This window comes from Salvelinus alpinus, chromosome 24, assembly GCF_045679555.1.
Source record: "Salvelinus alpinus chromosome 24, SLU_Salpinus.1, whole genome shotgun sequence".
Classification (NCBI taxonomy): domain Eukaryota; kingdom Metazoa; phylum Chordata; class Actinopteri; order Salmoniformes; family Salmonidae; genus Salvelinus; species Salvelinus alpinus.
The window spans coordinates 17,361,843-17,378,887 of record NC_092109.1 but is presented as its reverse complement, the minus strand read 5'-3'; the positions used below and the strand labels follow the sequence as shown (position 1 = coordinate 17,378,887).

General features: G+C 42.4%; 1 protein-coding gene across 1 annotated transcript in view; it reads left to right on the top strand.

Annotated features, from left to right (window-relative positions):
• LOC139551760 (transmembrane protein 132C-like) overlaps nt 1-17,045 on the top strand; it is a 214,039-nt gene that overhangs the window by 24,842 nt on the left and 172,152 nt on the right. The window contains exon 2 of the mRNA XM_071363075.1: nt 13,903-14,824. Within this exon, the coding sequence (XP_071219176.1) occupies nt 13,903-14,824 (922 nt within the window). The remainder of the gene's footprint in view (nt 1-13,902; nt 14,825-17,045) is intronic.

The window sequence follows — 17,045 nt, the reverse complement described above, 5'->3', positions numbered from 1 at the left end:
TCCATATTATGATGGAGCGGACTGGCTAAATATACATTTCTGTTTACAGAGAGTGCCTGTGGCCTGGGGCTACTGGGGTGTGTGCAAGGGAACACGCTCACGCATGCACACACGCCCACACACGCGCATACACACACACACAGCTATGCACTATCATCATCACCATCCTTCTCTTTCTCCTCCGTCTCATCTTCCCCCTCTTTTGTCACTAGAATAATAAACCATTCAATAGCCTAACCCCACAACAAACTAAATGTTTATTGTACTCAAAATCACTCAGCAGCAAAACCTTTCATCTAATTTCCTCCCCGTTTATGAATTGGTAAATTTTAAATCTTCAGAGCAATTTGGCTCATACTGTTGCTGTCGGACAAAGCAGCTCCCTCTATGCTGAGTGAGAATTGAGGGAAGGCTATGGTTTAATTGGTGTTGAAATACATTCAGTTCCTACACTCAGCAGCCCAGCATCTTTCTGAACGTCATGAGTATGCTTTCAACGCCTCAGCGTTCATTCTTCTTTCAGAGTCAGAGCAGTACAGAGAAGATTTTTCAGAAGTGCAGTATCCTTCTGAATACAGAGAAATAGTCAATTTATAAAACCACAAAATCCAGCAAGAGGCCTTGGTTTTGACAATTAGTCGTCTTTCATTGTATTTTGATAGCAGTGATAGCCTCCTGTTACCATAATCTCCTGGAGAATTTGATAATAGGGCCATCTTCTGAAGGACCTCTTGATTTTATGATTTGGGAAATCCGCAGTGTTGTTTTGTCCATGATTTTAGGGGTCTAACAGTCTGTAGTTTGATTCAAATGAATTATTAAGGTATGTATAATTTATATTCTGCTTGTGTAGATTCTGCCCGGCCCTTGGACATGGTGGACTGTAATCTTGGTCAGGCAATACTGTATACTGTAGCTTGCGTCCTTCGAAATCATAGGATCTCTTCTTTGTGCTCAAGGACTATTGACTCTCATTCAGAGCAAACTTGCAGTAAATGCAGATACATTATTCACCCTCCTCACTTACTTGCAACCCATTGCATTATTCCAACCTTATTCACTGCATCTAATTTTCAAGTTTTAACAAGAAACATCATGCTGGGGGCTATAATCTATACCTGAAATGGGTTTACTTGGATGTGATTACCATGTGCCTGCAGACACTGTTATATATGACACAGGGCCTGATTCGTGTCTGAGCAAAGCGCCATGTAATCTGTCATTGTCACCACATTTATTTCACTCACTTTGAATGCAGGCAGCTATGAGAGAACAGTGAAATCTGATGATCATTTGACATTGACATGGGAAAGAGGAAGAGGACAGGCTCCCTGGCCCCCTAAACAACACCAGCAGAGCCATCCAGTAAAAGCTGAACTCTTGAGATTGCTGCTCCGTTGCCCCTATAGGAAGTGTACCTGCTGCATTGCTCAGCTTAGCACATTTGTCCCGATCCACTTTGAGAGTTAGTCCTCCCTAGTTCATCTCGGCTAAACGGTTGCTGCCTGCAGCGTCGATCCCTCCACCACAAGCAGGTTAGCATTTTTCATTATGAATGTTGTTCTGGAGGCAGCTCTACAAAGTGGTCACTAGCTGGCAAAGCCACAAAGTCATAAAATCTGATTTTAACCCTAACCTTAACTCTAACCTTAACCACACTGCTAACCTTAATGCCTAACCTTAAGTGAAGACCAAAGAACACATTTCTTTATGCATTTTTACAATATAGCCAATTTTGACTGGAGTTAGCTTATCTAAGGGGACATCGCTCAGTTCTGCCTTCAGGACAAGACTCATGACAATAAACATCAACCTCCCTACTGCAATTCTCCTCCCTGGATACCTCGATACAATGCACAGCAGCAGGTTTACAGGCAATGGACAGGATTGACGTGTCATAAAAAGCCCATTCAGGTCCCCAATGTGTCTTAAAGCGGAAAGCTTTTTTCCCCCCTCTGCCACAACTGCCGGAGCACTGTTCATTGCTCAGTAGCCCCACTAGGGAGAGATAGCTCACTGCAAGCTTTAACGCTGAAAATCGCTTACTCGTAGATAAAGAGATGCTAGAAAGATGCTGAAAGAGTTTTACCCAGCCGAGCATGACAAATGCCCGACTGGGGTGTTTTTTCCATTAGCGTTTCTTAAAGATTCCTATACGATTGAAACACATTATGTCCAACTGGGGAAGCAGTAGAATGAATTAGAAGCCTCCTGCTTCAGAGTATTTACCTTTAAGCTCTAATTGGGGGCTGCTTGTGCTGTGAAGAACTTACCGTGGAAACAACAACGACAACAACAAACTACTTGATTCAGCTCCATCTCATGTAGACTTTGGTTAATTATCTTTTTTTCCAGATTCTACAGAGATTTGATAAAGGTGAATAATGGAAGTAGAATTCGTCCTTCAGCAAAGCCCTTGATACCAAATATATTTTCTAATTGCATGTTTTTTTGCTTTTCCAACTTCCTACAGGATATTACAGTATATTAGCTGAAATATCTTTCATAAATATTCTACAGACATACAGTACCAGTCAAAATGTTGGGCATACCTACTCATTCAAGGGTTTATCTTTATTTGTACTATTTCCTACATTGTAGAATAATTGTGAAGACATCAAAACTATGAAATAACACATATGGAATCATGTAGTAACCAAAAAAAGCGTTAAACAAATCAAAATGTGTTTTATATTTGAGATTCTTCAAAGTAGCCACCCTTTGCCTTGATGACAGCTTTGCACACTCTTGGCATTCTCTCAACCAGCTTCATGAGGTAGTCAACTGGAATGCATTTCAATTAACAGATGTGCCTTGTTAAAAGTTAATTTGTGTAATATCTTTTCTTCTTAATGTGTTTGAGCCAATCAGTTGTGTTGTGACAAGGTAAGGGTGGTATACAGAAGATAACCCTATTTGGTAAAATACCAAATCCATATTATGGCAAGAACAGCTCAAATAAGCAAAGAGAAACGACAGTCCATCATTACCTTAAGACATGAAGGTCAGTCAATCCGGAAGATTTCAAGAACTTTGAAGGTTTCCTCAAGTGCAGTCGCAAAAACCATCAAGCGCTATGATGTAGGACTGCCACGGGAAAGGAAGACCCAGAGTTACCTGTGCTGCAGAGGATAAGTTCATTAGAGTTAACTGCACATCAGATTGTAGCTCAAATAAATGCTTCACAGAGTTCAAGTAACAGACATCTCAACATCAACTGTTCAGAGGAGACTGCCTGAATTAGGCCTTCATGGTCGAATTTCTGCAAAGAAACCACTACTAAAGGACACCAATATTAAGAAGATACTTTATTGGGCCAAGAAACATGAGCAATGGACATTAGACCGATGGAAATCTGTCCTTTTGGTCTGATGAGTCCAACCTTGAGATTTTTGGTTCCAACCGCCGTGTCTTTGTGAGCTGCAGAGTAGGTGAACGGATAATCTCTGCATGTGTAGTTCCCACCGTGAAGCATGGAGGAGGAGGTGTGATGGTGTGGGGGTATTTTGATTTGTTTAACACTTTTTTTGGTTACTACATGATTCCATATGTGTTATTTCATAGTTTTGATGTCTTCACTCTTATTCTACAATGTAGAAAATAGTACAAATAAAGAAAACCCCTTGAATGAGTAGGTGTGTCCAAACTTTTGACTGGTACTGTATGTCAAATCAAATCAAATGTTATTTGTCACATGCGCCGAATACAACAGGTGTAGACTTTACCGTGAAATGCTTACTTACAAGCCCCTAACCAATAATGCAGTTCAAGAAATAGAGTTAAGAAAATATTTACTAAATAAACTAAAGTAAAACATGTAATATAAAGTTACACAATAAAATAACACATGATGACTAGAACTAGAATTGTTGCATATAAATACTTTTAACAATGTCCTTGATAAGTGCCTTTTGCATATGCCTCATCCTTTTTTCATAGATAATGACCATCAGTATGGCAGTAAGGAGTGCGTCGTGCTACGATGTGATGGAGGCTCGTTCATCTGAGAGAGATGACTGTCTGTGGCTTGCTATTCCTCTGACTGGAGGTTTATGATTCCTCACTCCTCACACACATCCTTCCCTCACGCCTCACATACTCATCTGGACTGGAGTGCAAATGCTCAGACAGACACTGTCTGGCCGTGGTCCTATATGGGTTGATGTTTGGTTGGAGAGAGAGAGCATGATGTGCTTACCAAAGTAAAGGCCCAGTGTGTATACTGAGAGCACCAGCAGGTAAAGCCATAGACCGCCCTTCTCTGATCTTGTCAGAAGGAAAACAACTTGAGCCTGTCATCCAGAGAAAAACTGAAGGGAAGACTTATTGTTGTCCATAAAATATATTAAGACTCACCTCATCCATCTCGGCCCAGTCACAATGCCTTATTTTGCTCAATTTTTCACAAATGGGAAATATAATTTAAAGTATTGATTGCAGTATGAATGTGTTGCCCGGCGATGAAAGATGAAGTGCAGCCCGGCTTTATAAGTGATCTGATTAACCCCCAGACTTCTAAATGCCTCTCTGCTCCAACCCGGCATTACCCTGGCTCTCTTCTGACATACTATGTCAAGGTACACACGCTGGGCACTTAAAGCGATTAGAATGGTCATCTGTTCTCTCTGGTCGCAGCTATTATCCCAGGCTACACACATTCCTCACTAATACTGAGATTATATTGCTGGCCACGCTGGGTAGTTGAGTGTGAGCTAGCCTAAAGGCACTCCAATTACTGTAGCCCAAACTGGATTCTGACTGGCTGACTACCCCTGAGGGCCGGAGACTCAGCTCCAGGCTCTACTCTCCCCAGTCGCTTCTCTTAAGGTCATCAACAACTTTGCCACCTTCACTGATGCTATGTGTCTGTCTGTGTCAGCATTTACTGAAGATGGTTGTTAGTCCTGACTACATGACCATTGGTAGTGTTTTGCACCGTTGCAAGAGGAACAAATGTAATAAGTTACTCTGTAAGCAGTCCAAGTTTGCGATCAGCTCTTTCTGTTGTTTGCTGAAACACTGTGGTCTGGCAACAACAAGCGCTCTCTTCAGCCTACACAAAGCTGAGTAACTTATAGTACTCGATTGGTTTAGAAACCCTCAACTACCATCTTGTTCTTTTTTGTGTGAGGAGGCATTATCAGTAACGGTCTTTGATAAGCTTTTTAAACTTCTCCAGTTTGCCAATGACAGTGCTTCTGCTAAAAGCTGCTGAATTTTATACTGAACCTTTTGAAGAGTCAAAAATGTTGGTTAAAAAGGGAAAAGTTTCCACTTATACAGACTGACGGTATTGATGGTGACATCAAGGTCCCCAAGCAGTTTCTCAACAGAGAACGAAGCTTTTCATAGGCAAATGGAAGAGCCTGGTCTTAAAAAAGCACACATCAAAGAACCTCTCTTTTTATTTTTTTGATACATACGGAGCATTTTGTTTAATGCTTTGCAAAATGTCATTTTGGACTACGAGGAGTTATCAATAGGACTTCAGACTGCAATGTGAGGATGGAGGGACAAATGTCAGCAAGCATTCTGGGTAAATGTACATTTGAGACCCACCTGTCTCTCTGTTTGTACAGCAGAATAGCCATTTGTTTGGTGGCTTAATGTTAAAATCAAATCAAATTTTATTGGTCACATACACGTGGTTAGTAGACGTTATTGTGAGTGTAGCGAAATGCTTGTGCTTCTAGTTCCAACAGTGCAGAAATATCTAACAAGTAATATCTATCAATTCCACAACAAATACCTAAAACACAAAACTAAGTAAAGGAATGGAATAAGAATATACAAATATAAATATATGGATGAGCAATGACAGAGCGGCATAGGCAAGATGCAATAATAGTATAAAATACAGTATATACATATGAGATGAGTAATGCAGATATGTAAACATTATATAAAGTGGCATTGTTAAAGTGACTAGTGATCCATTTATTAAAGTTGCCATTGATTACAAGTCTGTATGTAGCTAGCATTCTCTATGTGTTAGTGATGGCAGTTTAACAGTCTGATGGCCTTGAGACAGAAGCTGTTTTTCAGTCTCTCGGTCCCAGCTTTGATGCACCTGTACTGACCTCGACTTCTGGATGGTAGCGGGGTGAACAGGTAGTGGCTCAGATGGTTGTTGTCCTTGATGATCTTTTTGGTCTTCCTGTGACATCGGGTGCTGTCAAGTTTTTCAGGGCATTTGCCCAACAAATGCCCAACAAAATCTTCTTCTTTGTAGGCCAGTCACACATCAAGTGATTGCAAAGTGCTAATACACATTTTTGTTTGTGTATATTTCCCTGCAAATTCTCATATTCACTTTGTATTCAGTGGGTGTGTTTCTTATATACAGCTTGTAAAGCAGGCTTGAGGAAAGTTGCTTTACTATGATTAGAGATGTCAGGCATGTAAAAAAAGAAAGGAAATAGAACAGATGCTTGGGTTGGGGGTCTACTGATGTTAAGATTATGGCCATCCGTTTGGTGACTATTCCTTGGGAATTGAATTTGGTTACTATATAACTGGTCAATGCACTTTCATTAACTGCTGCTGAGGGAGCTGAGGATGTTCTTTCAAAGTCTTTTGCTCTCTCCAGTTCGCAGGGCATTAAGGTTAACTTTCTCCCTCTCATTCATTCCCCACCTTTCTCCCCACTCTCTTTCATCTTACTCTTTCCATCCTGATGTGGAATATCTCTTGGACTGTGGACAGCAGCAGAGACACAGCTAGATTAGTCACACAGGGAGCAAGGATGACTCTTCTTTATGTTCCTTAACTCCTGTATTACTTAACCTAGAGTAGAGTGTAGGAGGCCTCCCAGCCAGTCAAAAGGCTCAATCAAACGACAATGAATCATACTAGGGCCTTCAAAATCAACTTTGGACCTAGAAGCCAGTTCCACTGCATGTTTTCATTGTTACCCTCTAATCAGGGACTGATTTAGACCTGTGACACCAGGTGTGTGTATTTAATTATAAGGTAGAACAGAAAACCAGCAGGCAATGGACCTCGTAGGCTCAAAGTTGAATATCCCTGTATTATGGCATACTAGGACAAAGACTGAATAAGCCAATGTAACTCACTCAAATGTAACCTAACCCACTCACATTTCATTGAGTTGTGGCTGCATTTTGCCGTGGAGGAAGACGTTGAACTGCGTTTCTACTTTGTTGTAATGGTGTGATGCAGCATCGAACAACCATGATAATCGTGTATAATATGTTTTGTAAAGGAGTGAGATTGGTTGTTTACATTGCTGTTTAAAGCCTACTGTATACCAACAGCCAGTGGGAATCCCATGGCCTAGCCAAGAATCACTGTGTCTCATAGTGCAGTTGAAAAATGTATGTGGCAAGGTAAGCGATCCTGGATAAAATGAGCAAACTTACAAAGCGGGAAAGATCCATATCAAACTTTTAAGTGTATTTGTAGGCACTAGCATTTCGCCCCATCCTAAATTGGTTTAGAAATTATTATTTTTCCCCCTGGCTGAGTATAGAGAGATACAGTGGGGCAAAAAAGTATTTAGTCAGCCACCAATTGTGCAAGTTCTCCCACTTAAAAAGATGAGAGAGGCCTGTAATTTTCATCATAGGTACACTTCAACTATGACAGACAAAATGAGAAAAAATAATCCAGAAAATGACATTGTAGGATTTTTAATGAATTTATTTGCAAATGATGGTGGAAAATAAGTATTTGGTCAAAAACAAAAGTTTATCTCAATACTTTGTTTTATACCCTTTGTTGGCAATGACAGAGGTCAAACGTTTTCTGTAAGTCTTCGCAAGACCCCTAGCGTCAAGGGGTTTTAAGCCATTTTGCACCAACTTTGGAAGTATGCTTGGGGTCATTGTCCATTTGGAAGACCCATTTGCGACAAAACTTTAACTTCCTGACTGATGTCTTGAGATGTTGCTTCAACATATCCACATAATTTTCCGGCCTCATGATGCAAAAGCACCCCCACAACATGATGCTGCCACCCCCGTCCTTCACGGTTGAGATGGTATTCTTTGGCTTGCAAGCCTCCCCCTTTTCCTCCAAACATAACGATGGTCATTATGGCCAAACAGTTCTATTTTTGTTTCATCAGACCAGAGGACATTTCTCCAAAAAGTACGATCTTTGTCCCCATGTGCAGTTGCAAACCGTAGTCTGGCTTTTTTATGGCGGTTTTGGAGCAGTGGATTCTTCCTTGCTGAGTGGCCTTTCAGGTTATGTCGATATAGGACTCGTTTTACTGTGGATATAGATATTTTTGTACCTGTTTCCGCCAGCATCTTCACAAGTTCCTTTGCTGTTGTGATACAGTGAATTATAAGTGAAATAATCTGTCTGTAAACAATTGTTGGAAAAATGACTTGTGTCATGCACAAAGTAGATGTCCTAACCGACTTCCCAAAACTATAGTTTTGGCAAGAAATTTGTGGAGTGGTTGAAAAAGTTTTAATGACTCCAACCTAAGTGTATGTAAACTTCTGACTTCAACTGTATATGTGAATCTTATTAGTCTAGCTAGTTAAACAGCCAAATGACCTTAAACTACTGTTATGTCAGGTAGATGTCATTTCTTCATGGGTAGCTAGCTTCTAATTATAGAGGCTAGCTAGCTAGCCAGTTAGCCCTATTGACTTACTATGGACTTACCCATTTACTAAACTTTCTTCCAGCCAGGACAATGGCAATAGAGACAAAACAAGATATGTACAAAGCAAACATTTTACTTTATAACTATCAGATAGCTATTTGTGAATCGCAATTATCTAGCTAACCAGATAATTCAACAGGCAAAAATGACTTAAAAGTAATGTTATGCAAGGTAGATGTAAATTATTCATGGGTAGCTAGCTACCAATTCTTTGTGGCAAGCTAGCTAAACGTAGTAGGTAGCCAGTTGACTTACTATAGGCTTGCAATCTACGGAAACTACAGTGGGTATTGTAGGCAGGTAAACATGCCAAAATGAACATAGAAATATATTTTTTAATGTTTTCAAGATACAATATTGTAGTCATGCAACATAAGAGATGTGAATGGGAAACATTTCATTCCGAAGCCTTATTTTATTTTCTCTCGCTTCAGAACAAATAATGTCCACATTGATTTCAATAAATATTGCGTTGTTTTATGTGGTTGTATCATATTTCTGTTCATACTTTTCATTGAAGCTTGCATCGATACATGCTTTGAAATGTTTACAGGTACGCATCCGAGAAGTGCCCTCCGTGCTCCGTTTTGCATACTTGATTTGGACTCATGCTCCGACCCTCCTGTGCTCCAGATTACGTGCTCGGAGCACGGTAGAATGCGTATTGAGAAACACCCATGGTGTCTCCTATTGCCCTGGAAGATGTGGTCTTCACTGATACAGTGCATTCGGAAAGTATTCAGACCCCTTGACTTTTTCCACATTTTGTCACGTTACAGCCTTATTCTAAAATGTATTCAATTGTTTTTTCCCCTCATCAATCTAAACACAGTACCCCATAATGACAAAGCAAAAACAGGTTTTTAGAAATGTGAAAAATGTAATATAAGGTATGTAAGGTATTTAGACCCTTTACTCAGTACTTTGTTGAAGCACCTTTGGCAGCGATTACAGCCTTGAGTCTTCAGTTTAGCAGGGTGTCCATCTCTAGGAAGAGTCTTGGTGGTTTCAAACTTCTTCCACTTATGAATGATGGAGGCCACTGTGTTCTTGGGGACCTTCAATGCTGCAGCAATTTTTTGGTACCCATCCCCAGATCTGTGCTCTATGGACAATTCTTTCGACCTCATGGCTTGGTTTTTGCTCTGACATGCACTGTATATAGACAGGCGTGTGCCTTTCCAAATCATGTCCAATCAAATGAATTTACCACAGGTGGACTCCAATCAAGTTGTAGAAACATCTCAAGGATGATCAATAGAAACAGGATGCACCTGAGCTCAATTTCGAGTCTCATAGCAAAGGGTCTGAATACATATTTAAATAAGTTATTTCTGTTTAAAATTGTTCATAGATTTGCAAAAACTGTTTCACTTTGTCATTATGGGGTATTGTGTGTAGACTGAAGAGGATTTAAAAAAAAATGTAATCCATTTTAGAATAAGGCTGTAACGTAACAAAATTTGTAAAAATGGAAGGGGTCTGAATACTTTCAGAATCCACTGTATTTCCCTTAAACAATGTAAACTATGCTTTTGTCCATTTATTGCTCACACCATTTCATTTGGTCGCAAAGTTGAAAAACAATGTAGCTTGGAATCAAAATGGCATGACTGACAAGCAATCATAGTATGTAGGGAGGTGGGAAGCAATGGAAAACAGGGTTGGGGATGGGAAGTTGGGGGTGGAGGCTCACTTCTTTTTGTTTCTTTTCCTTTAAATACTAAATCTATTATTACTTTTTAACTCTGTAATATGATCAAAATGATCAATACTTTGTATTTATGTACCTTTTTTATGTATATTTTTGTTGTTGTTGAGTGGCAGCCCGCAGGTACAGTTGGAAAATAACTAATGTGGAAAATAACTAAATTAAAATAATGAATGGAAAATACGACATGAACGGAATATGAAATTATATGAATTTATATATTGTACCTGTAACCTCAGCCAACAAACAAATTACAAAAAAATACAAATTTGGTCTCAAATAATATATAAAAATGGCCTCCCGTGTGGCGCAGTGGTCTAAGGCTCTGGGTTCGAGCCCAGGCTCTGTCGCAGCCGGCCGCGACCGGGAGGTCCATGGGGCGACGCATAATTGGCCTAGTGTCGTCTGGGTTAGGGAGGGTTTGGCCGGTAGGGATATCATTGTCTCATCGCGCACTAGCGACTCCTGTGGGCCGGGTGCAGTGCACGCTGACCAGGTCGCTAGGTGTACGGTGTTTCCTCCGACACATTGGTGCGGCTGTCTTCCGGGTTGGATGCGCGCTGTGTTAAGAAGCAGTGCGGCTTGGTTGGGTTGTGTTTCGGAGGACGCATGGCTCTCAACCTTTGTCTCTCCCGAGCCCGTACGGGAGTTGTAGCGATGAGACAAGACAGTAACTACTAACAATTGGATACCATGAAATTGGGGAGAAAAAGGGGGTAAAAAATAAATAAATAAAAATTTATTAAAAAGGATCACTGTGTTTAGTAGGTTTTTGGCACCCAAATCATGCAAGGATAACATGTCCCATATGTCCAGTGGTGGTGGTGGAGCAGAGCTTCCTGTTTAATACGTTACAAGGCTCTTTATGCCATGTCCTCTGGGGTTAGGTTGTGTTCACTGATCTCAGGGCTGTGTACAGTAGGCAGGATTTGGCAAACAAGTCAAGTATCTGCACAAATCATGTTTTCATTGCTAGAAACTGTATTTCAAAATCTGGAAGTTAATGTGATTAACATGAACATCAGACATGAAATCCTACTTTTGCTGACCCAAGGGGAATCGGGAGCCTTTACTTACTGCATTTTGAGCGTTGGAAGATGAAGAAAAGCATTCTATATCTAAATCCACATTTAGGACGTGATTACAGCACTTTGATTGTAATGAAGTAGTTTCTGTGTCTCTATCATGGGACTACTGTATGTGAAAACTAAGACAGTGTGCAAACTCTCACTGAGAGAGACAGAGAGGTGTCTATCTTACTCTCTGTGAGGTACACTCCAGCACAGTTAAACATCTGTCTGCTCTGCCTCTGTACTCAGCCTTTGTGTAACATCACACAGTAGTCCTAGCCTACTTTCAGGTACGACTTGAGTATCAACCATCATTAAAATCTCTGAAGTGTCTCTGTTCAACTCTCAGACAGACAGACACACAGACAGACACTGTGCTTTATGGCCTTCGGTATTCTGACCACAGCTTGTTGTGCTGGTCTTTGTCAGGCTGCCATGGGCTGTCACAAATCACTGCCGTGTCTCCCTGCCGCATGGCCTGGCCACGACGGGAAATCAATGGCCTCTCCTGGGATCCTCCATCAGACCAAATATCTAGAGCTTGATGGCAGAGGGAGAGAGAGGGGGAAGAGAGGACGGGCAGGGGGAAGGAGTAAGGAGCGAGAGACAGAAGGGGTAGGTGTAGATGAGTTTGAAGAGGGTGAGGGAGGAGGGAGGGGGGCGGGGGGTTGAGGCCCTGCTGGGTGTTGGGGTCGATAACAGGGTCAAATAGTCAAAATCAAAAGTCAAAATCAAATTTTATTTGTCACATGCATGCAACAGGTGTAGACCTTACAGTGGAATGCTTACTTATAAGACCTTAACCAACAATGCAGTTAAGAAAAAATACATGTTAAGAAAGTATTTACTAAATAAACTGAAGTAAACAATAAATAAATACAAATTTTAAAAAATTAAAAAGAGAAAAATAACAAATAATTCAATAGCAACAATACAGTAACGAGGCTATATACAGGGGTTCAGACTCCAGACAAGAGGTTGTGGAGGTTGTGAACCAAATTGTTAAGATAGAGGAGAGGAGAAGGAAGAGGAGGAATATGAGGAAAGGAGTGACTGAGTTGACTGAGTGAGTGAGTAGGGTCTAACAAGGAACTGTGACTATTTAGTAGAAACAGTCTATTACTATAGACTAGATTTGATTCCTAATCCATGTCTTCAAGTCTCTCTGTTTAACTGCAGGATGTCATTTCACATGCTACTTCATATAGTGAGATAAATCCTCACATGGTCTCTCCTATCATTGCTATGCAGACGACACACAATTAATCTTCTCCTTTCCCCCCTCTGATAACCAGGTGGTGAATCGCATCTCTGCATGTCTGGCAGACATATCAGTGTGGATGACGGATCACCACCTCAAGCTGAACCTCGGCAAGACGGAGCTGCTCTTCCTCCCGGGGAAGGACTGCCCGTTCCATGATCTCGCCATCACGGTTGACAACTCCATTGTGTCCTCCTCCCAGAGTGCTAAGAACCTTGGCGTGATCCTGGACAACACCCTGTCGTTCTCAACTAACATCAAGGCGGTGACCCGTTCCTGTAGGTTCATGCTCTACAACATTCGCAGAGTACGACCCTGCCTCACGCAGGAAGCGGCGCAGGTCCTAATCCAGGCACTTGTCATCTCCCGTCTGGATTACTGCAACTCGCTGTTGGCTGGGCTCCCTGCCTGTGCCATTAAACCCCTACAACTCATCCAGAACGCCGCAGCCCGTCTGGTGTTCAACTTTCCCAAGTTCTCTCACGTCACCCCGCTCCTCCGCTCTCTCCACTGGCTTCCAGTTGAAGCTCGCATCCGCTACAAGACCATGGTGCTTGCCTACGGAGCTGTGAGGGGAACGGCACCTCCGTACCTTCAGGCTCTGATCAGGCCCTACACCCAAACAAGGGCACTGCGTTCATCCACCTCTGGCCTGCTCGCCTCCCTACCTCTGAGGAAGTACAGTTCCCGCTCAGCCCAGTCAAAACTGTTCGCTTCTCTGGCACCCCAATGGTGGAACAAACTCCCTCACGACGCCAGGTCAGCGGAGTCAATCACCACCTTCCGGAGACACCTGAAACCCCACCTCTTTAAGGAATACCTAGGATAGGATAAAGTAATCCTTCTAACCCCCCCCCCTTAAAAGAGTTAGATGCACTATTGTAAAGTGGTTGTTCCACTGGATATCATAAGGTGAATGCACCAATTTGTAAGTCGCTCTGGATAAGAGCGTCTGCTAAATGACTTAAATGTAAATGTAATAAATAATGCGTGAAGGGGATGTCATATGCACACTTTGTAGCAAATAACTTCTTATTAGGACATTGTAATATAACTGTGTATGCCCAGTAGAGCATAGAGATAAAGAGACTATATGTTCACAATGTCCAGTGTTTTCTTCCATTTCTTACTACATTTCTCATCCTCTCTCTGCTCTGCCCTTTGTTATAGAGGTTAACAGGTATGTAGCTAACTTCTCCCCTCCTCTGTGTTCCAGTGGTAGACAGCAGGGGGATTCTTGAGGGTCTACAGAGGTATGGCCCCATGCCCACCTACTTGCCTGTCAGCTACCAGGTCCTCAACACCGAGGCAGCCTTCTTTCTGAAGGAGGCCAACCAGGACCTGATGAGGAACTCCAGCCTGCAGGCCAGGACCGAGCCCTTCTTCATCCAGCAGGCCCGCCGGATGCCCTCCATCAACGCCAGCTATGGACCCATGTCTGTCCAGCAAACCATCCCCCTGGAGCTCCTACAGAGCCCCGGACCCTTCAGTGGACCCTCTTTCACCTCCCCGTCATCGTCCATCTCCTCTTCTTCTCCGTCCCTTTTCACCTACAACTGGAAGGTCCAGACTTTCATCATCAGTGAGAGGATCCACCCCAGTTGGCCCAAAGTGCAGGTGTTGTTCTATGTGGTGGGCAGGGACTGGGATGACTATACCACCATCCACAGGCTTCCCTGTGTCCGGATGTTTGCCTTCCACGAGACCCAAGAGGTGCGGGGCATGTGTCGTCTGAAGGGGGAGCTGGGGATGTGTGTGGCCGAGCTGGAGCCCCTGGCTAGCTGGTTTAACCCCTCTACCGTGAGGCACGGCAGGCAGAGAGCTCCGGAGCAGGCCCAGGGCACCCCTGTGGAGCTCTACTACATGGTACAGTCCACAGAGACTGGGGAGTGCAGCTCAGAGGACTTACGGAAGGGAAGTTCCATGCGCACAGAGCACCAGGGGCCCATGGGGTACTTCTCAGGGCCCACACCCATGCAGCGTATCGGGAGCGTGCGTCTGTTCCAGCCCATGTCAGAGCTACGGCTAGACAGTAACTTTGTGGTGATGGTGCCCTCTAGACCAATCAAACAGAGGGAGACGGTCTCCACCTTCCTGGCTCTCTCCACGCTGTCACCTGTACAGATCTTCACCCTTAGGTGAGTGGGCCTCCCTGAGGCACAGTAAAGCATTTTGATGAAAACCATTATTCATCCAGGAAGTCCCATTGAGGTCAGAAGACCTCTTTTACAAGGGAGATCTCACATAAAGCACACACTGTGCTATTCAATTCAATCCCAAAAGCTTTATTTCCCATTACATTTACAAGGAAATTGTATATGTATCTGTACTTTTTTTTCACTGTGGGTTTGCTTTGAAACCGCTGGGCTCAGAGAATAGAGAGCTGTGACTCATCTGTTGTCTCCATGGAGTTTTTAGTCATGGTGATACATTAAATATGTTCACAGATTACCCTGTTTAGTTTTTAAATGTTATCCTTGTGCAAGATATTCACTAGCTGATAATAATATAGGTTATTTTACTCCCATTTAATCTGCTTTGTGAGAGGAAATAGTCAAACATACTGTTACACAGCTGCTGAAATCATGCCTCCTTCTCCTTCCAAGTATTTGAAGTAAATATTATCCTCTGAAAACGTGTGTGCACTATATGCATACAGCTAATAGTCATTCTCATAATTACCACATGAATCAAAATGATTAATTGTACCAAAAATATATATGATTTACATTCTACAAAGAAATATATTGAGCAATTTACTGTGTTTATTAAGACATTTTTAATGTGCCTAACATCATAACAGTCCCACACTGAGGAGTAGTTCATTTGAACTGAGTGTGCAGTAGTAGAGGGAAGCTCGTTATTGATTCATTGGTCTTTGAGTGTTAATTAGAAAGAGACAAAGCGACTGAAGACGTTTCACGGGCCATGCAAATGAACGAAATATGCATTTGCATTAGTGTACTTTCATGCCTGAGATCAGAATCACATCCGAGGAAAACGCTAGTGAGCTCAATGTGGAGCTCTGACAAAGGACCCATACCAATTAGTCAATCTGAGTGAGCAGGAAATCTACCAAGAAGCCTCGTTGCTTTTTCTCACCCGACTGATGAACTTCCAGAGAAATTGTGCGTTTTAATATACTTGTGTGTGTGTGTGTGCGTGCGTGCGTGTGTGCGTGCGTGCGTGTGCGCGCATGTGTGTGTGCGTGCGTGCGTGCGTGTGCGCGCATGTGTGCGCGTGTGTGCGTACGTGCGAGTGAGTGAGTGAGAGAGAAATCCAGATAAGTATGAAAATGGAGGCAAATCCTATCTTGGTGACCTTTACAGAGAACCAAATCATGGAGGAGTGCGGCAACGATAACGATAATACACAGAGTAGAAACATCTTCACTCCAACCTTTTCTCTCCACTGTGATCTCTCAGCCATCTGATGGCGTACATCCAACAGTACAGATACATTACCAGTAACTCTGAGAGTGTTAAAGATCAGCATAACCCCTGCTGAGATGTGGTTTTAAGGATAGCATAACAATTCTGCGTTTCTGCATTATTGGAGGAATTGGCTAATAAAATATAGTTTGTCAACAAAATCTACATATTTAACTTTAAACCATTACACTCTCCTAATATGTTGCCCCAGTGTGTGAGAATGTCCCAGTTACAGTGGTGTAAAGTACTACTTAAGTTGTTTTATGGGGTATCTGTACTTTACTTTACTATTTATATTTTTGACTACTTTTACTTGAGTGCACAGTGTATCATATTTTTCCTTCAATTCTTCTACAGTCATGCTGCTCACATTTTCCAAAGTTAAAAGTTTTGAATTTGGTTTCCACAGGGAGTTTGCTATATGTGAACTTAAGTCCAACCTAAACTCACTAATCAGCAATTATAAAACCTCAAAGAGTTTCATAAAACCGCATGCTGCCTTCCAGTGCACCCACTCCAGAGAAACCCCTGGATATCAGGCTGTTTAAAGAAAGGCCCAATATGGAGGCTTTGATTGCAGACTGATGTGTACTGTACGTAGTTTGTAGTGTGTGTTGTTTGTAGTGTGTGTACCTCTCATGTGGTAACTCAGTCCTGGGGTACACTGTGCAGTTCTAAGCAACCACTCTAAGCAACCACCACTGTGTTAGTTCTGTCAGATGATAAGGCTCTAGAAAGAGAACACTTGATTTTTCTCCCGCACTTGTACCCAACGGGTGACTGTGTGTGTGGCCGTGCCAAGTTCCTGGAGTGGGGGACTGGTGTGTGATATTGGGCTCTGCTCCAGAGGTTGTTTGAGAGGACCATCGAGAAGCTTCCTGGAGTTCCTGGCCGTGTGTGTGTGCGCATGCGTGCACACGTTTAAAAT